At 38.6% G+C, this 22,946-nt stretch overlaps 1 protein-coding gene across 1 annotated transcript in view; it reads right to left on the reverse strand.

The window, feature by feature from the left end:
• Positions 1-6,170: 6,170 nt before the first annotated feature.
• Positions 6,171-22,946, reverse strand: part of MAPK9 (mitogen-activated protein kinase 9) — a 59,565-nt gene continuing 42,789 nt past the window's right edge. Inside the window, 7 exon segments of the mRNA XM_079143860.1 lie at positions 6,171-9,260; positions 10,617-10,688; positions 18,987-19,005; positions 19,008-19,052; positions 20,094-20,218; positions 21,567-21,728; positions 21,731-21,748. Coding sequence (XP_078999986.1) covers positions 9,118-9,260; positions 10,617-10,688; positions 18,987-19,005; positions 19,008-19,052; positions 20,094-20,218; positions 21,567-21,728; positions 21,731-21,748 — 584 coding nt within the window. The 3' untranslated portion in view covers positions 6,171-9,117.

A 22,946-nucleotide genomic window follows, 5' to 3' on the forward strand; every position in this document is an offset into this window, starting at 1 on the left:
TCCTTGCAGAGAGCCTAGAGATAATTTAAGTGTACCGAGGACTATAAAGGAGTAATGTTGCCCACATTCTTGTGGGAAAATACCAGGGGTGTCCAATCCACAGGGGTGAATCAGGCACTTATTGTGGATCCAGGTGGATAAAGTCCAACCTGGTACCAGAGTGTGTTCCCTGGAAACAGATCCCCAAAGAAGTGAGAGCTCAAATTCATCTCATGATGGACCAGTCAAATGTAGAACTTTCCTGTCCACCCTCATCCCCTGGCTACCCACTTTGACCTTACTTAGTAGGCTAAAACAAACAAACCAACAAACAAAGCCTACTACCACCACCACCAATGACAAAGTTGAGCTAGGAAGAAGAAAAGGAGGGATAGATGCAAAATATCAGGAAGAAGAGTATTATCTCATGCTCCCTTCTCTGCCTTCCTATCTCCTGAATATCCCAGGCAGGTATGGTGAAGTTAACTCTGAATCTGGCAAGTGTGAATGACATGGCACTGGCCTTTTTTTTTTTTTTTTTTTAAATGAACTGAGACTGAATTTTTGACTTAGGTTGAACATAAAGTGTTTTTTTTTTTTTTTTTTCCTTATGAGTAACCAGAGAACTCATGAAATCTGTCAATGTTTTCAATCTTTGCTCCCCACATTAACTGTAACAGGGTAAGAGGACAAAAATAAAGCTGCATACTAATTATGTCACATAAGACCTGCTTTTTAGCGTACTAGCTATACTTGATTTTATGTCCAAACACATTTAAGAGTATAATATAAATAATTGAAAGCAACACTGGAATTCAGTGCAACTTTCTTTCAAAAGGGTTCTGTAGCTTAGGAAATTTAAATATGGAGTTCACTTTAGTTTAAAAAAAATGCATACTGGAAAATTTAGGGATGAAGTTTCATGATGTCAATAAATCACTTAAATCATAAATTAATTAGTCAATCCAGGATAACATACCAAAATAACAGATTTGATGGTTTAAACAACAGAAATTAATTTTCCTCCAGTTTTGGAGGCTAGAAATGTGAGATGAGGGTGCTGGCACGCTCTGGCTCTGGTCTGGGTCCTCTCTCTGGCCTGCAGGGAGTTTGCCTTCTTGTGTGTGTACAGGGAAAGATCCACCTATTTCCTCCTCCATTTCTTAGAAAGTTTTCCACCTATTAGATTAGGGACACTAACCTTATGACCTCATTTAATCTTAATTACCTCCTAAAAGCCTTGTCTCCAAATACTGACACACTGAGGGTTAGGACTTCAACTTATGAATTTTGTGAAGATACAATTCAGTGTTTCACAGCAGGAAGGATGCACACGCACGCGCGCGCGCGCACACACGCACACACAGTTAAATCAAGGAAATCAGGGTTAAGAATTTTGATTACTTTCTTCTGTATGAGAATATCTGCATGATAAAAAGACAAAGGATCTTTTGCTCCTGGTTAGTAGGTTATGGCAGAGCAATGTTTTTCTTCTGACAACCAGAAGTTAGATACACTTTTTAAAAAGTCATATTTTTAAAGGTGCCAGAGAGTTACGAAAGCACAAAGACAAGACAGACTAAAATTCCAGACAGGAGAGAAATCTTCTGAACTGAGCCCATTGAAGGGCAGTTTTATTTCCCTTGGGCATTGGCTGTTTCTGGGTTTAGAGAAGGTAGAGGGCTACTGCTGAGGAAAGGTGAACAAGCAGTTTTAGTAATTGCACAAGATTGGAAATGAGGCTAATTTTTCCCTGAAGCACTTGTTGAATTCTGAGGCTGTGGGTGGGGGTAGATGACTTCTTGGATATTCTGAGAGCCAGAGTTAAATCCTCCAGTTTCACAGTGCTGGAGAAGAGGGCCTGAAAACAAAACTGGCAACAGGTGAAAGCATAGAAGGGCAGTGAATTGACCCTGAGGAGTCAAGTGCAGTTTTTACCTAGGGGCACTTAACAAGCCTGAGCCTGGTTAGAGTCCAAGAATCCATGTTAGGTCCTGACAGGGAGCCACTGCTATGCAGGCAAGAGACCACCCGAGACTTTGGTGTTTCTACAGGATTAGAGTGACAAAGTTGAAGGCTATAGGTAAGCATAGGTAAGACTTGTCACCCCAAGAAGACACCAAATTTTGAAGGTGTGTGGCTGAAAGGTGAGCAGCTCTGAGGGGTAAAGCTCTATTTCCTGCAGTCCCAGGGATCCAGAAGTTTCTAGGAAGGGGAGGCTCAGACTTTTCCAAGTTGGCACCCAGTCTGAACCTTGCTCAGTGTTCATTGGTTTGAGGTAGTAAGTTTCCTAAATATGTCAAAAAGAAGAAGGGACCCTTTCTGGTGAGAGTCTCTTGAACCCTCTTTTAAAAAATCACAATGTTCAGCATACTATAAAAAATTTACATAAAGATGAAAGGTCATGTAACAATAGACATAGACCCACAAGTGATCCAGATATTGGAATGATCAATAAGGCCTTCAAAATAACAATGAAAATAAAACTATTGTTCAAGAAAATAGAGGAAAAGATAGATAAAATTGATAAAAGGTTAGGAAGTTCAACAGAATTGAAATCTGTGAAAAAGAATGAATAAAGGACTTGGGCAAGAACTTCACAAAAGAAGATATTTGTATGTCAATAAAAACATGAAAAAGTGCTTAACTTTATTTAGTTATTATGTTAGTAAGCTTTGCTTTACTGTGACAAGATACCTGAGATAATGATCTTCTAATGAGGAAAAGTTTATTTTGGCTCCTGCTTTTAGTCCATGGTTGCTTGGCACCTGGTGGGGAACACATGGTGGAGGAAACTGCTCACCTCATGGTGGCCAGAGAACAGAAAGAGAAAGACAGGAAGGGGTTGGGGTCCCAACATCCTCTCAGATGGTATGCCCCAGTGACCTAACTTCCTTCCATCAGACTCCATCTACTAAAGGTTCTATCTCCCAATAGCACCATGGGCTGGTAACCAAGCGTTTAACACATAAGCTTTTGGGAGACATTGCAGATTCAGTCATTATACCACTATGCATCCACCAGAATGGATGAACAAAGAATAAGATAGGTTATTTTATTAGTTATCGTACAGTGAGAAAGAAGACATCAAGGGTCATAGAGGATATATACAATCTAAATTGTCATCCACCACTGTTGGGAATATAAATGGGAACAATGATTTTGGAAATTATTGGGCAATATCTACTTCTGGTAGGTTGAATAATCTCTTTAAGATGTTCATGTCACAATCCCTGGGACCTGTGAATATGTTTTATTACACGGCAAGAGGACTACAAAGATGTGAGGTTATAGACCCTAAAATTGAAAGATTAGTCTGGATTGTCTTCATGGGCCTAATCTAATATCATGAGCCCTGAAAAGTAGAGAAAGTTCTCTGGCTGGAGAAATTAGGCAGCAGAAGAGAAGTTAAACTCTAAGAAGGAGAGAGGAACTTTACACTGTTGCTAGTTCTGAGGTATAGGACTACACGTAAAGAAGGGTGGCCTCTCTTAACTAACAGTCAGAAAAGAGATAGAGAACCCCCCCATCCTACAATAGTAAGGGACTGAATTTAACCAACCAAAAGGAACTTAGAAGGAAGCAGATTTCTCCCAGAGCCTCCCCATAAGCTCTCAGCTAGCTGAACCTTTGTCTCATGAGACCTGGAATACAGAAACTATTTGAGTCAATATGGACTTTTGAGACATAGAACTGTGAGATGATAAACCCCTGTTGTTTTAACCATTACATTTGTTATGATTTGTTACAGTAGCCACAGAAAAGTAATACACTACTAAAGTTGAATATATCCCTTGGCTCAGCAATTCCACTCCCACTAGAAAAGTATCCAGACATGCACGAAAATGCTCATAGCAGCACAATTTTGTAATAGCACTAAACTGGAAACTACCCAAATACCTATTTGGTAGTAGAAAGGATGAATAAATTATGGTATCCTATACAGCAATGAGAGGAAATGAATTAACAACTCTAGTAACTGGAGAGATTTATAGACATGAGAATACCTACTTCTTCATTCCAATAACCTAAGTATAAAACAGGTGAAAATTAATTGATGTAATTAGAGATCAGAGAATGGTTATCCTTGGAATTTTGAGGCTGGATTGGGGATGAGGATAATGTTTCATTTCTGGATCTGAGTGGTGCTGTCTATACAGGTGTGTTCAGCCTGTAAAAATTCATTGAGCCATCTACTTAAAATTGGTCCTGTTTTTTTGTATGCATATTACATTTCAGAGAAAAGTTTAAAAAAGTTTCCCTCCATTCATTGCAGGCATTTGACATAATGCAGTTTGTAATCAGTTGAAACTAGTGAACAATTCTTACCATGTGTGGATCTAAATATTTCTTCTTGAGGTTCTGGGGATCATATCCATGGCCTTGTACATGCTAGGCAAGCTATCCACTGCTGAGTTATGCCCCCAGACCCCTAAATGTTTCTTTGACTTGGAAAGGGATCTTTGTCTGTGAAAGAAATGGGTGATCAATCTCACCATAAACATAAAACTGCAAATAAACTTATGAAAATGAAAGTAAAAAATAAAAATGAAAGTCTGTTAAGAGAAACTCTAAGAAAAGCAAAAAAGATATGTAAAGATGGGAGATGGAATCCAAGGACTCCACTTGGGTCAACAGGATTTATTGACCTACTTTTTAAAATCCACTAGTAGAAAAAGTGAAGAAGATGGTTTTGGGACATTTCAGTTTCCTATGACAACTGGTAACCTCAGTAGTACAGAAGTAAAGGTGTGTGTATGACAAGTATGACAAGGAGAAAATTTGAGAAACAAACTGGAATCCATAGTGGCTTAAAGTGGGACAACATGGTCAGTGGGTCAACAATAAGGAATCTTGTTCCAGAATGGATTAAAAGATGGGGGAGCAGCTGGACTAGAGTAAAAACCAGGACATTGGCTGTCCCTATGTATGAGGGCTGGAACGACAGTGATGATGGAGATAGGGAGGAGGAGCCAAGCTGAGCTATCTTATAGAGATGAAGTCAACAGGATTCACCATACAATTTTTTCTTATCCTTCACTGTGAGTTTAGCTACTGCTTCCTCAGGGAAGCTCCCCTCCCCATACCAACCAGGTATGACTCTTGTGTTACAAAGATTCCCTGCACCACCCTACTTAGCACACATCCCCCAGTGAAGCTGTAGATAAATTGATGTGATTATTTGATTATACCCATTGATGCTGAATTATTTGATTGTAGCCATGGAGTAATAAGGTCCCCAAAGGCAGAGACTGTCTTCTGTACAGCTCTTGTCTCCAGTTCATGATCTGGAAGAGGAAATGCTACAAATGAATAAATAACGGTATGCAATGGGGTGAAGAGATAGGCAGGGGTCTTAGAAGTTGGGGGCTCAGAAAGACATCATTGCTCTGGTGAGGAGTTATGGACATGGTCCTTCAAGAGTCCATTTTGATTTGGGTAGGGAAGGCAAGGATTTCCTTAGGAAATCACTCCTCTCTGCCTCCAGCTGGGCTGTTGGCTATTTCTAGGCTTGAGGAATTGGTAGTCTGAAGGGCCTTTCCTTTAGATGAGTGATCTGGTCAAATCCTCTGCCCTCTTTTTTTAATACTTATGTCTCGTTAGTTTATACATACACATGCATGCATATACACACAGGTATGTATATATGCAGAGAAACTGTGACAGTCTTCTCTCCTTTCTATTAAGTTTTGCCCTCTTTCAGGATGACCTGTTACGTTAGACAAAGAAGGGATGGAGAGTGTTCTTACCCACTCTGCTACCCAGGGGGAATGTCTGACATTTGCTGCCTCTTCCTGCCTTTCTTTAACAAGTCCTGCCACTCCCCAAAGAAAGCTCTTTTTTGTGTAGTTTTCTGATAGTTTTTAAAAAATGAAAATAGTCCATCTTTGGAACTGTTGAGTCACTCCTGCATTCTGGAATACAGCACACAATGCTGTGTTCAGTTGCATCTATGAAAAGGACCTATAATCCTCTTGTTCTGTCTTTATCTAATTTTGGAATCTAGATGAGACTAGCTTAGTAAGAGAACTAACAGAGAAATGTTTTTGCCTTTCAATTTGAAAACACTTGTAATATTGACTGAAATCACAACACTTCAACACTTACCCATGTTCATGTTAAGTCTGTAATCAGAGATGGTGAAAGATAACTGTCACTTAAAAACACAAAAGAATTAAACATGCTATAAATTTCTCTTTTAAAATGTAGTCTGTATTATTTTTCACCAATCATAACACACATAATATATTTTATTATAAAACATTAGGCAATGTTACTTTTGAGATATGCAATCTGAAAGGTCACACCTGTATTTACTACCAGTATGAAATACCAGAGGAGTTACATCAGAAATCAACCAGACGAACTCATACACTGTTATCATGACTTACACAACATTCAGTCTGGATTAAACCAGTGTTCCATTCAGTGTTTCAGATATGGACCTGGATGTCAGCAAGAGACCCTGCAGTGGGCATTCTTCTTTCAGCCCTGGGGTTCTGAGTTTCATGTCCCAAAGATAAGAGCAGAGCCTGGTTCCATCTGCAGGGCCAAAACTGTTGGACTTGTGCAGCCAGTGTTTCCAGACCTTTCTCCTACCCTGACAGGACTCTGCCTGCCCTCCCGTACCTGCGCTTGAAATTGAGACCCAGACCTAGGGGAGGCAGTCACTTCTGTATTGACTGAAAACTAAGCCAGCAAAAGAAACAAACCTAGTCCAAACATTCCAGGATAATCATAAATTACCTGGTTTATAAAAATACATGTCCAAAATAGTTACTTCCAGGGTTGTGTACAATATAAATTACAAAAATAAAATAGAAAAGATGAAAAAGTTGAGCACAATTTTCAGTTCTTTATCCAACATCAGCATTTATCCAGAGATCAGTTTGAAACCATTTGCATTGCACCAGGACCCTGGCAAATCTAGGCTCAGGAGGGAGGACCCTGAAACTGGAGTGAGGTATTACTATGGAACTCTGTTACCTGTTCTCTGCCTGATAGAAAAGGATCTTGGTAGGAAACCTATCCACACCAGCATGTTCCATCTGTGACAACAGGCTCACAGGACATGCAGAGGAATGGATGAACAGAAAGCCACTCTGTGGGGCACCTCACTCCACTTACATATATTTCCTTGTAAGTGGGACCTGGATGAGCCCTTATCATTGGTGTGCTGCCTGCCTTTATATAGCATAAGGCAGATAATGCAGTTCTAAAACTCCTTTTTCTTTGTTTTTTCATTAAAAGATAAATTTAGAGAAGTCTTTTAAAAGAGCAAGTATCAGAGAGAAGACCATTGTAAGATGTTTATATGTGGACAGTGATAACTTTCTTACCTGGAACATCAGGCCTCCAGGACTAAATAATCCCAAGCCATAGAATAGATATTTCTGCTACAATCCAAGTTAGCCTTTCCATTTTGTACTTGAAAGTGTCCAAATGACACAATATAAAACTATTTATTTCAAGATTAATTTTGCTCATCAAGGGATCTAGTTTCCAGTGATAAGACCTACCATTAAGATACAACTGGTGCAGACAGAATCATATCTTTCAGATAATACTTAGGATAAACTTTCTCATCAAAGTTCTTCCTCAGAACACATTCTATAGAATGTTGACCAAATAGTTTCCAAAGTAACTGAACACAAGATATGAATCAGTAACAAAATAAGCTCAAGGGACAAAACATTCTGAGCACAAGTAGCCAAAATGTGATCATAACTCCATTTCTGCAGTGACACGTAAGTACTCAGTATCTTAATAAATTTTGAATAATTATATATCAGGAAGTCTGAAAGTATCAATTTCAGGTGAGCAGTTTTAAATCAGAAAATACTCAATAGTGAATCACTATTCTCTAAGGTATTTCTTCCATATCCCTCAGAAGAGTTTTCCCAGAACATTCATGGATTTCCCTTATGAAAAGGAAATGCCTCTTCAAAATGGAAAACAGCAACAAACAGGCATCTGAGTCAGCTGGGCCTCCTAAAACAAACAAGGGTTGACCTGGTTTCTTTCAATGTAGAAAGAAACCTGAGTTAGAATGTGGTGTTGGCAAAAGGAAACCCTGACCTGTTAAAACACCTTGTATTTTATCTTGAATGACAGGAGTTGAGTAAAGGACCCAGGTTGGGCTCGGGCAAAGGAAGCACTTAGTAAATGACTACAATGATCCTGAGAGATCATTTGTAAAAGCTCTACTCTGATGGTAGGCAATGGGTTCAGGAATCTATTTGCCAGCATGTTATGGAGATCGAGTGTTATGTGTCTGACAAAGAAGGTGAAGTTCTAGGTAACATTTTAAATTAATAAGAAGTCCAGAAGATCAAGGAAAAAGTGGTAAGGTAGACAGGATTTCAAAGGTATACATGTCTTAAGCAGCACAAAGCAAAACTCAAAAAAGTTTTATCATGCAGTAGAGCTGAATGGACAATCAACCTGCACCAGTTTAGAGAAAACACAGTGTGCATATAAGTGTCTTGGTTTTAGCTGTGATAATACTCAGCCCAAAACATCACAAATTTAACAAAAGCTATATTTTTATTTATTAAATAGATTTAATTATATTCCTTCTGAAATACAAAAGATAGAATAAATCATACCATAAAAGAGGTAAGATATGATGGTGGCCAATTAATACATATAAATCTATTTTTTCTGGACAGACACCAAATTACTTAGGAGAATTAAGGGATAATTCTAGAAGCAGCACTACCTGGAAGATTTTTTGGCATTTAAATACTGATTTCCAAAGTGCTAGATGGGCAAGTTCAAGCAAGCATTTGTGGTCACATGCATAAAAGTCCCAACAGTTACATATGATGAAGAATTGTCACCAGTATTACCATATAACTTATAAAAATTTCACCTATTCTAATTGCTCACCTGAAATGATCTTAAACAAAATCTCTAAAGTGTGGCTTGTACTTTTTTTTTTTTTTCTCAGACATAATCTGCTTCATTTTATAATCTAAGCAGGCAATCCTATTAGAACTGAGTAGGGGCAAGGCATCGTGTTTCTTACATGCAGAACATGGAGTTTTTCTATTTGGTTCCATCAACTCCCACACATTTCAGGACCATGGAAGCAAGAATTCCTTTGCCAATGACAAGTTTGCTGTTTCCAACTTATCATCGACAACCTTCAAGGGGTCCCGTCGAGGCATCGAGACTGCTGTCTGTGTCTGAGGCCAGGGTCTGCTCAGTGGACATGGATGAAATGTCATTGATAGATGACGACTGAGAAGGAGTGGCGTTGCTACTTACTGCTGCATCTGTGCTAAGAAAACCAAATAGAATAAAATCTGAGGCACGACATTGCTGCATATTTAGGCAATGAAACTTTATGTCATTTCTTCTGTCCTTTTGCAGTTTTTTCTAATCCTAACTATCAATATAAACAAGAAGCTAGTCAACTGTATATTTTAAACTTCTCCTTGAATTTTTCTTTTGGCCCAGGATCCCAAATATTCCTGTGTCTCTTCCTGTGACATTCTCCTTTTCTTCCCTGTGGCTAAACATGTATATGGTCATGTATAATCACATGAGTTACTTAAAAAAAATCTGATTTCAAATAAACCTTAAAAAGAAATTGCTAAGTTTATCCTAAAAGAATCACAAGACCCTTAAGCCTGAACAGGATTCAAGTGTCATCAGACATTTCCATTATAACATACACCTAAGTCTGTTGGGAAAAAGCATTAACATTCAAAGAAATCTTTTTCCATAAAAACATCTTCTGAAATAGACTGTATATAAAAAGAGGAAAATACTTAGTGACTTCTTAGAATATACTTGTGAATCCAGAAAACTGACATTTTAATCTTTGAAGGCAAATGAAATTATCATATTTCATACTATCCACATTTAGTATGGTTTAAGCAAAAATAAAACATTTGGATTCTTCAGAGATCAGTGTTTGCAGTCTTAAATTTGTACTTGGTTAACAACAAAAGCACCTAAATTCTCACTAAAGTTATATAATCTCTATGTGCTTAACACATGTCATGTTGAATATTAAATTCAAGAAAAAGAAGTAAGCTATGCAATTTACACTCTGAATGCACATGTTTGTGATTTCAAGTGGGAATGAGAAAATAAATATGGCTGAAGAATTTCATTAGTAAGCAGGCAGAAACATAAGACATAGATTAGTACCACTAATATCAGAGTTTCTCATAGTCATATAATTATCTAGTCATTAGGTCACTACTACTAGGTAGGTCAAAGTACATAAAAATGGGAGAATTATATGAATAATTTCCTTAAAATAAAATCAAATTTCATTTTACCTAAATTTGTGTTAATTTATTGTTGTTCTTTTTTTTTTTAAACTAGATGAGACCAGTATAAAGAAAGCTATACACAGTGAAAATTCAATTTCCTGGTTGATAAGTGGAACTGATAGCAGTTGTTGCAAAGATTAAACAAGAATGTTAAAATGTACTTAACTTAGTGCTGTAGTCACCATCACTACTGCCAGGACAAGCCAATAAGTGGGAACCATTTCATGCAAGGGGTTTTAAAGTCCAGTGGTGGCCAAGTAATCACTTAACACACTGCTGCCACTGGTAAAAGTTGAATAGACAATGAAAATATTATACGATCACATGATTAAAGCAATCACTAACCTGAAGGCTGATCTTTTACAACACCATTCTTGCTTCTTTCTTCCCAATCCATTACTTCTTTGTAAATTAGCTCTTCAAACAGAAATGCAAGTTAAAATGCTTTATCAGTTTCTTTGCATCTCTAAACACTGCTTCCAAATCAACCAGAACCACTCTAAGAACACTGTAATATGTTATTTTAAATTGTGATATACAGTTATTTCATTACTATTGCCTACCTGGACCCAAACATTCATGTTTTGATATATCTTTTTTTTCCTTTTGAAATTGTTTGTAGTGCTGAGGATCAGATCCAGGACCTTGCATATGCTAGGCAAGCACTCTACTACTGAGCTATAGCCTCTAACCCCCATTCTATCTTATCTTTTCAATGGAGCCAAAAACAGGATTGCTCTGAATCTATACAGGGGTTTTACAGAGAGTAAGTGGGAGAACACATGTGAGAGAGTAAGACTGAGTGAGCAAGCATGGAGAGTAGCTCAGAGACATTTTATTTTTTATTTTAAAATTTTATTTGTTCTAATTAGTTGTACATAACAGTAGAATGCACTTATACATTTATACATTTTCAAAGAGACATTTTAAAGGCTTGGATGATCTCAAAACCATCTGAATGTATTTCTGTCCATATTCTTTGTGGTTTTCCAAATACAACCAATATCCATGTGAGGGCTCTAAAAAGTAATTCCTGTCTTGTCTTCAACTTTTATTGTTCAAGAACAACTAATTGGGAGGTTTCAAGATGGCGGCCTAGAGGGTGGCTGCATTTCATGTTGCTCCAGGATTCAGGATTCAAAAGAGGAGATATTGAGAGACTTGGGACCAATTCAAAGCAGCCGGGTGAGTCTCTCCCACTGGGGAGGCGTCCCGGATGGGATGGTGGTCCCAGAACGCAGGGAACTTTGTGAAGTAGAGCTGCCGGCGAGACCCCTCCCCCCGCTGGAGCAGTGAGCTCGGACAACTGGGAGCATCGGAGAGAAGGCCGCTCGGCGGAGCGCTGGGACTCGGAGCAACCACTGGGGCTCTGGTGGCTGCCCAGGGGCAGTGGCGAGGAGAGCTGTGTGGACTCAGAGCACCGGGGCCTGCCCTGAGGAGGAGGAGGAGGAGTGTGGCCGCTTGGATTCGGAGTGGCTATACTGGAGCTGCAGGTGGTTGCCAGAGGAGAAGCCACACGGCGAGCTGTTTGGACTCAGAGCGACGCTTCTGAACCCCGGGGCCTGCCCTGAGAACGAGAAGAAGGAGGAGCGTGGCGCTTGGATTCAGAGTGACTGCGGTGGGTCGTCTGGACTCGCAGTGACTGCATTAGCACTCCAGGCGGCTGCTCAGAGGAGAAGGCGAGTGGTGAGTTGTTTGGACTTAAAGCGACCGCTCCTGAACACAGGGGGGCTGCCTGGAGGAGAAGCGCGGTGGGTTGCTTGGTCTCGAGTGGCCGCACCGGAGGTCCAGGTGGTTGCCCAGAGGACGCGTGCAGCGGGTCACGTGGATTCAGAGCCACTCAGAGCGACCGCTCCTGAACACCCGGGGGGTTACCAGGAGGAGGAGGAGGAACGGGGGAGGGTCATTTTGACTCAGAGTGATTGATTGCCCAGGGCTACGGGTGGTTGGTGGGAGGAGGCACGCAGTGAGTTGCGTGGACTCCTAGTGACCGCACCGGAATACTGGGCGGCTGTCTGGAGGAAGAGGTGTGTGGTGGGTCTCTGGGACTCAAGAGCGATTGTACGGGGCCCCAGGTGGCTGCTCAGAGGAGGGGCCGCATAGCCAGGTGATTAGGTGCACAGCAGGGTCCCAGGATCTAGGAGGCTTCTTGGTGGAAGAGCCGCACAGAGACACGCTTAGGGGCGCAGTGAAGGTTCCAGGACTGCGGGCAGATTCTCTGAGGAGGGGCAGCCTAAGGAGATTCATCTACGAAGGGTGAGGCTCCCAGGCCCAGGAGGTAGGGCCGGCCCCTGGGAACTTTGCAGAGGAAGGCAGCCCAGCCCAGGCAGTAGCTGTAAATTGAGGGGAACCTCTAGGAGGGAACTGACCAACGAGACCTCCCCACCGGGTGAGTCTTCCCTGCCGGGTGAGGTTTCCCCACAAGGACGGTAAAACCAGAGACACAGGCCCAAAGAGGCCTTGCCTCAGCCTGCAGTCTAGTTCCCCTTTGGATGACCATTGGTCAACAAGTGGAGGCACCTCTGCCCACTAGCAGGGAATATACCCCACCTGAAGGCCACCACTCCTAGAGAGGCAGCTTCCTTGTGGAGCACCGCATTATCAACTTCCTCCAAGACTTCAGCCAACTGAAGGCTAAGAGGGGATATATATAGAAATCTTCAGGGACATTGTAAGTCAATAGAGGAAACCTACAATATCTCAGCGGTCCACTGATACCTGAACAATATGAGAAAACAAGGAAAGAAAATGCTGCAAACAAATCTAGATGTTACATCAATGAAACCCAACGACAGCATGGCAGAAGAAATGACAGAAAGGGAGTTCAGAATGTATATAATTAAAATGATCAGGGAAGCAAATGACGAGATGCAAGAGCAAATGCAGGCACTGAATGATCGCACCAATCGACAGTTAAAAGAGCAAATACAGGAAGCAAAAGATCATTTCAATAAAGAGTTAGAGATATTGAAAAAAAACCAAACAGAAATCCTTGAAATGAAGGAAACAATAAACCAAATTAAGAACTCCATAGAAAGCATAACCAATAGGATAGAACACCTGGAAGACAGAACCTCAGATATGGAAGACAAAATATTTAACCTTGAAAACAAAGTGGACTAAACAGAGAAGATGGTAAGAAATCATGAACAGAATCTCCAAGAACTATGGGATATCATGAAAAGGCCAAATTTAAGAATTATTGGGATTGAGGAAGGCTTAGAGAAAAAGACCAAAGGAATGAACAATCTATTCAATGAAATACTATCAGAAAATTTCCCAAATCTGAAGAATGAAATGGAAGATCAAGTACAAGAGGCTTATAGGACTCCAAATATACAAAATTACAACAGACCCACACCAAGGCACATTATAATGAAAATACCTAACATACAAAATAAAGACAGAATTTTAAAGGCCGCAAGAGAGAGGAATCAAATTACATTCAGGGGGAAACCAATACGGATATCAGCAGATATTTCAATCCAGGCCCTAAAACTAGAAGGGCCTGGAACAACATTTTTCAAGCCCTGAAAGAAAATGGATGCCAACCAAGAATCTTATACCCAGCAAAACTTACCTTCAAATTTGATGATGAAATAAAATCCATGATAAACAAAAGCTAAAAGAATTTAAAAAAGAAAGCCAGCATTACAGAACATTCTCAGCAAAATATTCCACGAGGAAGAGATGAAAAACAAAGAAGCAAATCCGCAAAGGGAGGAATTATCCTAAAGGAATTGTCAAATAAAGGAGGAACCAAGTTGTGTCAAACCAATAAATAAATAAAATTTAAAAAATGAACCAAATGACCGGGAAACCAAATCATATCTCAATAATAACCCTGAATGTTAATGGCCTGAATTCATCAATCAAACGACATAGACTGGCAGATTGGACTAAAAAGAAAGATCCAACAATATGTTGCCTACAAGAGACTCACCTCATAGAAAAAGATACCCATAGACTAAAGGTGAAAGGATGGGGAAAAACATACCATGCACATGGACTCAGCAAAAAAGCTGGAGTATCCATCCTCATTTCAGACAATGTGGACTTCAAGCCAAACTTAGTCAGAAGGGATAAAGAAGGTCATTTCATACTGCTTAAGGGAAGCATAAATTAGCAAGATATAACAATCATAAACATCTATGCCCCAAACAGTGGCTCATCCATGTATGTCAAACAAATCCTTCTCAATTTCAGAAACCAAATACACCATAACACAATAATACTAGGTGATTTTAACACGCCGCTCTCACCACTGGACAGATCTTCCAGACAAAAATTGAGCAAAGAAACCATAGATCTCAACAACACAATCAATAATTTAGACTTAACGGACATTTATAGAATATTCCATCCAACCAAGAGTGAATACACTTTCTTCTCAGCAGCACATGGATCCTTCTCTAAAATAGACCATATATTATGCCACAAAGCTAATGTTAGCAAATACAAGAAGATAGAGACACTAGCATGTATTCTATCAGATCATAATGGATTGAAGGTAGAATAAATGAAAGAGTAAAACACCGAAACTATTCCAACATCTGCGAGATTAAACAATATGCTATTATATGATGAATGGATAACAGAAGTATTAGAAAGGAAATTAAAAAATTCTTAGAGGTAAATGAAGAACAAAAGAAACATCATATCAAAACCTCTGGGACACTATGAAAGCAAGTACTTAGAGGGAAATTTATTTCATGGAGCGCATTTAATAAAAGAAGTAAAACTCAACAAATAAACAACCTAACACTACAGCTCAAAGCCTTAGAAAAAGAAGAACAGAACAGCACCAAAAGTAGTAGAAGACAGGAAATTGTTAAACTCAGAGCTGAAATCAATGAAATTGAAACAAAAGAAACAATACAAAAAATTGACAAAATAAATAGTTGGTTCTTCGAAAAAATAAACAAAATTGATAAACCTTTAGCCACACTAACAAAGAGAAGACGAGAGAAAACCCAAATCACTAAAATTCGGAATGAACAAGGAAATATCACTACAGACAGGATGGAAATACAAAACATAATTAGAAGCTATTTTGAAAATCTATACTCCAACAAAATAGAAAATTTCGAAGACATCAACAGGTTTCTAGAGACTTATGAATTGCCTAAACTGAATGAGGAGGACATAAACAATTTAAATAGACCAATTTCAAGTACTGAAATAGAAGAAGTCATCAAAAGCCTACCAACAAAGAAAAGTCCGGGACCAGATGGGTTCTCAGCCGAGTTCTACAAAACCTTTAAGGAAGAGCTCATTCCAATACTTCTCAAAGTATTCCATAAAATAGAAGAGGAGGGAACCCTCCCAAACTCATTCTATGAAGCCAATATCACACTGATACCTAAACCAGACAGAGACTCATCAAGGAAAGAAAATTTCAGACCAATATCCTTAATGAACATCGACGCAAAAATTCTCAACAAAATTTTAGCAAATCGCATACAAAAACATATTAAAAAGATAGTGCACCATGATCAAGTGGGTTTCATCCCAGGGATGCAAGGTTGGTTCAACATCAGGAAATCAATAAACGTAATTCACCATATTAATAGACTTAAAGTCAAGAATCACATGATTATTTCAATAGATGCAGAAAAAGCATTTGATAAAATACAGCACCCCTTCATGCTCAAAACACTAGAAAAAATAGGGATAGTGGGAACATTCCTTAACATTGTAAAGGCCATTTATGCTAAGCCCATGGCTAATATCATTCTAAATGGTGAAAAACTGAAAGCATTCCCCCTAAAAACGGGAACAAGGCAGGGATGCCCTCTTTCACCACTTCTATTCAACATCGTTCTTGAGACTCTGGCCAGAGCAATTAGACAAACCAAAGAAATTAAAGGGATACGAATTGGAAAAGAAGAACTCAAACTATCCCTGTTCGCTGATGACATGATTATATATTTAGAGGAACCTGGAAATTCCACCAGAAAACTCTTAGAACTCATAAGTGATTTCAGTAAAGTAGCAGGTTACAAGATCAATGCCCATAAATCCAACGCATTTTTATACATAAGTGATGAATCTTCAGAAAGAGAAATTAGGAAAACTACCCCATTCACAATAGCCTCGAAAAAAATAAAATACTTGGGAATCAATCTCACAAAAGAGGTGAAAGACCTCTACAATGAGAACTATACAACACTAAAGAAAGAAATTAAAGAACACCTTAGAAGATGGAAAGATCTTCCATGTTCTTGGATAGGAAGAATTAATATTGTCAAAATGGCCATACTACCTAAAGTGCTATACAAATTCAATGCAATTCCAATTAAAATCCCAATGACGTACCTTACAGAAATAGAGCAGGCAATTATGAAATTCATCTGGAAGAATAAGAAACCCAGAATAGCTAAAGCAATCCTTAGCAGGAAGAGTGAAACAGGGGGTATTGCAATACCAGATCTTCAACTCTACTACAAAGCAATAGTTACAAAAACGGCATGGTATTGGTACCAAAATAGAAAGGTAGATCAATGGTATAGAATAGAGGACACGGACACAAACCCAAATAAATACAATTTTCTCATACTAGACAAAGGGGCCAAAAATATGCAATGGAGAAAAGATAGCCTCTTCAACAAATGGTGCTGGGAGAATTGGAAATCCATATGCAACAGAATGAAACTAAACCCATATCTCTCACCATGCACGAAACTAAACTCAAAATGGATTAAGGACCTCGGAATCAGACCAGAGACCCTGCAGATTATAGAAGAAAAAGTAGGTCCAAATCTTCACCTTGTTGGTCTAGGATCAGACTTCCTTAACAGGACTCCCATAGCACAAGAAATAAAAGCTAGAATCAACCACTGGGATAGATTCAAACTAAAAAGCTTTCTCTCAGCAAAGGAAACTATCAGCAATGCGAAGAAAGAGCCTACAGAGTGGGAGAATATCTTTGCCAATCATACTTCAGATAGAGCACTAATCTCCAGAATCTATAAAGAAATCAAAAAACTCTACTCCAAGAATTCAAATAATCCAGTTGACAAATGGGCCAAGGAAATGAATAGACACTTCACAGAAGAAGATCTACAAGCAATCAACAAGCATATGGAAAAATGTTCAACATCTCTAGTAATAAGAGAAATGCAAATCAAAACCACCCTAAGATTCCATCTCACCCCAATTAGAATGGCGATTATCAAGAATACGAGCACAACAGGTGTTGGCGAGGATGTGGGGAGAAAGGTACACTCATACATTGCTGGTGGGGCTGCAAATTAGTGCAGCCACTCTGGAAAGTAGTGTGGAGATTCCTTAGAAACTTGGAAATGGACCCCTCCATTTGACCCAGCTATCCCACTCCTTGGCCTATACCCAAAGGACTTAAAATCAGCATACTACAGAATACAGCCACATCAATGGTCATAGCTGCTCAATTCACAATAGCCAGACTGTGGAACCAACCTAGATGCCCTTCCATTGATGAGTGGATAAAGAAACTGTGGTATATATATACAATGGAATATTACTCAGCCATAAAGAATGATAAATTATGGCATTGCCAGGGAAATGGATGAAATTGGAGAATATCATGCTAAGTGAGGAGAGCCAATCTCAAAAAGCCAAAGGAAGAATGATATCGCTAATAAGTGGATGATGACACATAATGGGGGGAGGGAAGTGTTAGTGTTAGGGTTAGAGTTAGGCTTAGGAGGGGGGGCAAGTATGGAGGAAGGAAGCACTGTATAGAGGGAAAAGAGGGGTGGAAAGGGGAGGGGGAAGGGAAAAAATAACAGAATGAATCAAACAACATTACTCTATGGAAATTTATGATTACACAAATGGTATGGCCTTTACGCCATGTACAACAGAAAAAGCAACATGTATCCCATTTGTTTACAATAAAAAAAAAAAAGAACAACTAATTGGTTACCAAGCACGTTATTACTATATTATCTATATTACTAGATTTTTGGTATTCGTCATCTAACATTAATATACTTGCAAGGCACACACTGAGTACTATGAGCATACACTGCCATACTAAGTGTGTGCACATGCTAGTAAATGGCACACTGTATCCCAGGAAGGATCCACCCAACCCATTACCAGTATTGACTCATACTGGTCTTGGATTTCAGTTAACCACTGATCCTGCTCTTGAAGTAAGTATTGCTAATTTGGGTCTTTTCATTATGAGTTTAGTTCTTTGTGCACTGTTTGGTTAATCTTATAATAATACCCAACTTGCATATTTTTGATTAGCAATTTTTCCCAGAAGTAGATTTTAAAACATAATACAACCATAAGGCTTAAAAATATATGCAGAAGTTCAAACAACCCTTGGCCCGGCCTTGCCCCCATGTCTGCTTAACTTTGCAGGTAGTATGTGGCCTGTGAATAGGGGTTTACATGACAATTGCAATATGTTCCCAAGATAAATGTGATACAATTACTGAGTTCAGGTTACAAACCAGTATTGTTAATGTAAAAGCATGTAACAAAGCCCCTATATTTTACTCTGGAAGCAAACAGTATGGATTCATACATGTTTCTCTCTAATGATGTTATCTTCAAGTTCTTTATCTACTAGAAAGTTGGGGCAAGAGGATAAGAGAGCTGCAGGTCCTCTTGCCTCTTTCTGAAGAGCTATTACAAGATTGTAAAAAGCTCTCATTTTGTTATAAATAATAATAGATAAGAAATGTCATAAATAGCAATCCAATAAGCTGCCTTTACCTTTCCACTCTTCAATTGCGGTTGTTCTCTTTCTTCCAACTGTGCATCATAAATTTGAGGTGGTGGCTGAAAATTGAGGACATGTAAAGTCAACAGAGTTCAAAGAATAATGAGACACAAAGAAAAGTTAACACTACTTAGAATTTAGGTCTCATCATATGGATTTAATTTCACTAACATGGTGTTTTTTTTAAAGATTTTTTGCTGTAAGTGTGATATTACATAAGTTTTACAATCAAAGAATTAAGGAAAATTAACCCAAAAGAGAATTATTAATAATAATATTCTTATTTGTGACCTCAATATACTATTAAGACACTGGTACAAATGTAATTACAAAATTAGTATCATAGGCTACATCCTTGAGGCTCCCCATGGACAAGGCACAGTGCTGAGAGTTGTGCAAGGTACAGTTTTTTCTTAGAACACACTTCACATTTACATTTCGTCATGTAAGGACTCCACAACCTAATTTCCCAACTTATAAGTGGACAGTTCCAAAAGGCTGTTTATAAAATATGGCTTCTTTTGATATAAAACAATGCTTAAAATGGGCAGTTAAATCCATAGCCAAGACATAAAACTGTATTCCACTGATGTTATAAAGTAAGCATGTGAGTTATTTCACTCACAGCTAAAGAACATTTATACCAGTGTTGCTATGGAAAAATGCACATGAGCACCAAATTCAGAAGGGAACTCCCTTAGTAGGGGAATAGGAGAGGCCCTCATGTCTTTGAAGAAGGATAACAAACATATGACTTTCAGCAAGTTGCTTGGCCTCTTTGAGAAGCCTAAATTAAAAGATATAACCAAAGCTCAGTGCCAGGAACAGAATAGATGCTTAATTATTATTACGTGTTAGCATTTACATAAATGATGGCAAATGTATCATCACAACACAAGCATGTTCATTTCTGAAGTACTGGAGCTTACAGCCCCCAAAGCAAGTGACCCAGATCTGAGAAAGACCTTGGTCTTCTTTGTAATTAGGATTCCTAAAATCTAAAACTTGCTATCTTTGTGCAGCCCCTCTAAACTAACAGAAGAGTCAAGGAAAGTAAGATCTGCCTCTACATATGTCTCCTTTTTCAAATAAATACTTACTGCTTCTGCTTCAGTGGGATCATACCAAACAGTAATATATGGATGACGTAGGGCTTCATCTACAGAGATTCGCTTGTCAGGATCGATCACTAACATTTTTGATAACAGATCTCTGGCTTGACTCGCTAGGGTAAAAACAAATACTAGATTAACACCCTAATGTTGTTAATGTGAAACAGAAAACCATATAATAAAGAACTAAGTGTGATAACACAATTAGAACAAAGATATATTAACTTGGAGAAAAGTTTGATAGGTTAAGATCAACAGAGCCCAAACACTTTTAAGAAGAAGTCAAACTTTTAAGAAAAGGTTTTCAAATGTGTGTGTATATGCGTTTTGTCTCTGGATCTGAGAGAGGATGAGGAAAACATGGGCACTAGTGTGTGGGGTAAGGGCACGAGGCAGCCTTAGTCCACTGTCCATCCACACAGGGCCTCAAACTCAGAAACTATAGGTAGGGAGGCAGAAGGGCTGAGCTCAGGATGGCACTGCCAAGAGTCGGGGCAAGAAGTTGAGGGGAGTATTTTTTTCTTCAAGAAACATTAAAATGAAATTAGAACAAACTTTTAAAACCACACAATAATCTCACATTCCCAAAGGATGACACACCTCACAGATGCCTCTGCCTAGCTGTATACAACGTTGGTGACATACCTTTTTTTTTTTTTTTTTTGGTATTGGGGATTGAACTTAGGGGCACTCGACCACTGAGTCACATCCCCAGCCCTATTTGTATTTTTTTAGAGACAGATTCTCACTGAGTTGCTTAGTGCCTCGCTTTTGCTGAGGCCCATCTTTGAAACTTTGTGATCCTCCTGTCTCAGCCCTCCTGAGCTGCTGGAATTACAGGTGTGTGCCACTGTGCCAGGCCACATTTTTTTCTTTTTTAATTTAGAGATTGGTGGTTAGGAAAAACATCAACAACAACAACAGGTTCAATAACTTAGTTAAATATAAGACTTGCCTAGGTGTTGGCAATTAAGGTACACAACATATCTAGGCAAAGGAAGACTGGGCTTTTCAAATAAGGCATAGCTTATTTTTGAATAGTAGGAAAATAAATTTTCTTCCATCAATCACATTTTAATAAAGAGCTCAGGCGGAGGTCGGGAGGACCTCTTTGTTGAACGACTATTATATGGTTCCTGACTCAGAATTTTTATTCAAGTGTTTTTTGATAACTGAAAACTTCTTGAATTCTAATTGCTGAAATTATAAGAGTTTTATAGACTGATTTGATATTTTAATTATGGCCAAAGGTTTCAGTTAAGTCATTTTATTGAGACAAAACTTTTAAAGTTTACTCTATGCAATGCCTTTATACATTAGACTTCTAGCCTGTTAAGTGCCTCTATTTCAGGTTTTCAACTACTTTATTTTCTAATGTTCACAAGTTTTAGAATACAAACATGAAAAAGTGGAGTGTCACCTGGATTATGAAAACAAGTATAAGAATAAAGGATATCTTACTTTTAATTTTGTCTCGTTCAGATTCTGATGGGAATATCCAATCTGGAAAAAGTTCTTCAAATTTGATTCCAGGATACTTTGGTCTGTTTTCTACATAATTCCTCACAGTTGGCTGAAGTTTCTTCATGAACTCTGCTGATGGTGTTCCTAGCTGCTCAATAACTTATTCCATTGATCAATATCTAAGGATTCTCTTGAGGAAAATACAACTGAAATGCCTTGTATTTCATATTGCAATGTAGTAGCATCATTTGAAGGAAATTATATTTACACCTTTGGACAGGGAAGTAATTAGGCTACCCCACTGGGTCAGAAGAAACAGTTTTGAAATAACATTCAAATAAAGTTTGGTTTTCCAAATTAGGGTATTTTAAAAAAAAAAAAAACTTATAGTATGTATCTTTATAAACTATAATCAGTTTATTAAACCAATACAATAAGGTTAACATGCGTTCCCATTCTAGTTCAAAATAAAATTCTGACAGAAATGATTAAACCTAAGATAGAAATGATTAATATGAAATTAGAAACATATGGAAACTGAAATCAATTTTCATACTAAAGCTACTTTAGATTCAGTTTTCAAAAGGACAGAACTTCATAGATCTACCTAACCTCCTTAGTTTATAGCTGGGCAACCAAAGCTCTGTGGGACAGCCTGGCCTGGTGTGGCATGGTGAGGAAGGAGCAGGAACTAAGACTATGGCCTTTGTGCATCTTTGGGTTGGTCCTTTCCCATGGGACCAAATTCCTTCCAGAAACTGGCCTTAGACTGAGCAATGACTATTCTCAGATATCATCCTGTTTTACTTAGCATTGACTTATTCCAACCATCCCTGCAGTATCTGGGAAATGAATTTATTTCCTTCAAAGTGTAGGACCTAGATTTCAGTACTCAAAGTGTCAGGGAAGTCAATCTTCCTTGTGGCAACTTCCTTAGACGCATAATGCAGACAATACCAGCTTTGCCTAGTACACAGGGTACTTGTTAGGCTGTGATAATGTTGTGGAAAGTGATACTGAAATTGTAGTCACACAAGGCAATGCAGCCAGAAAAAAAAAAAAAAAATCATGCAAATAGAAGCTCAAAAAACTGACTCCTGAAGCATGTCTTAGAAATCATCTAGTTCTCAGACACATGAAACTTCCAAATATTATACTTCAGAAGACCTGCTTGGGAAGTAGGTTTTGGAGATTCAAATCACTAGCAATTTTCCCTTCACTTCTCTCGTTTTGCAAATCAGAATTTTATTTACCTATTCTATGAAAACACTTTTACACCTCTCCCTTATACTTTCAACAGCTCTTCCCCATGCTCACTCCCTGCTGTGAAGATGGAACCAATCACAGGATGCCCCTTCCTGTGATGTGCCTAACCCA

Source organism: Sciurus vulgaris (assembly GCF_902686455.1).
Source record: "Sciurus vulgaris genome assembly, chromosome: 6".
Taxonomy (NCBI): Eukaryota; Metazoa; Chordata; class Mammalia; order Rodentia; family Sciuridae; genus Sciurus; species Sciurus vulgaris.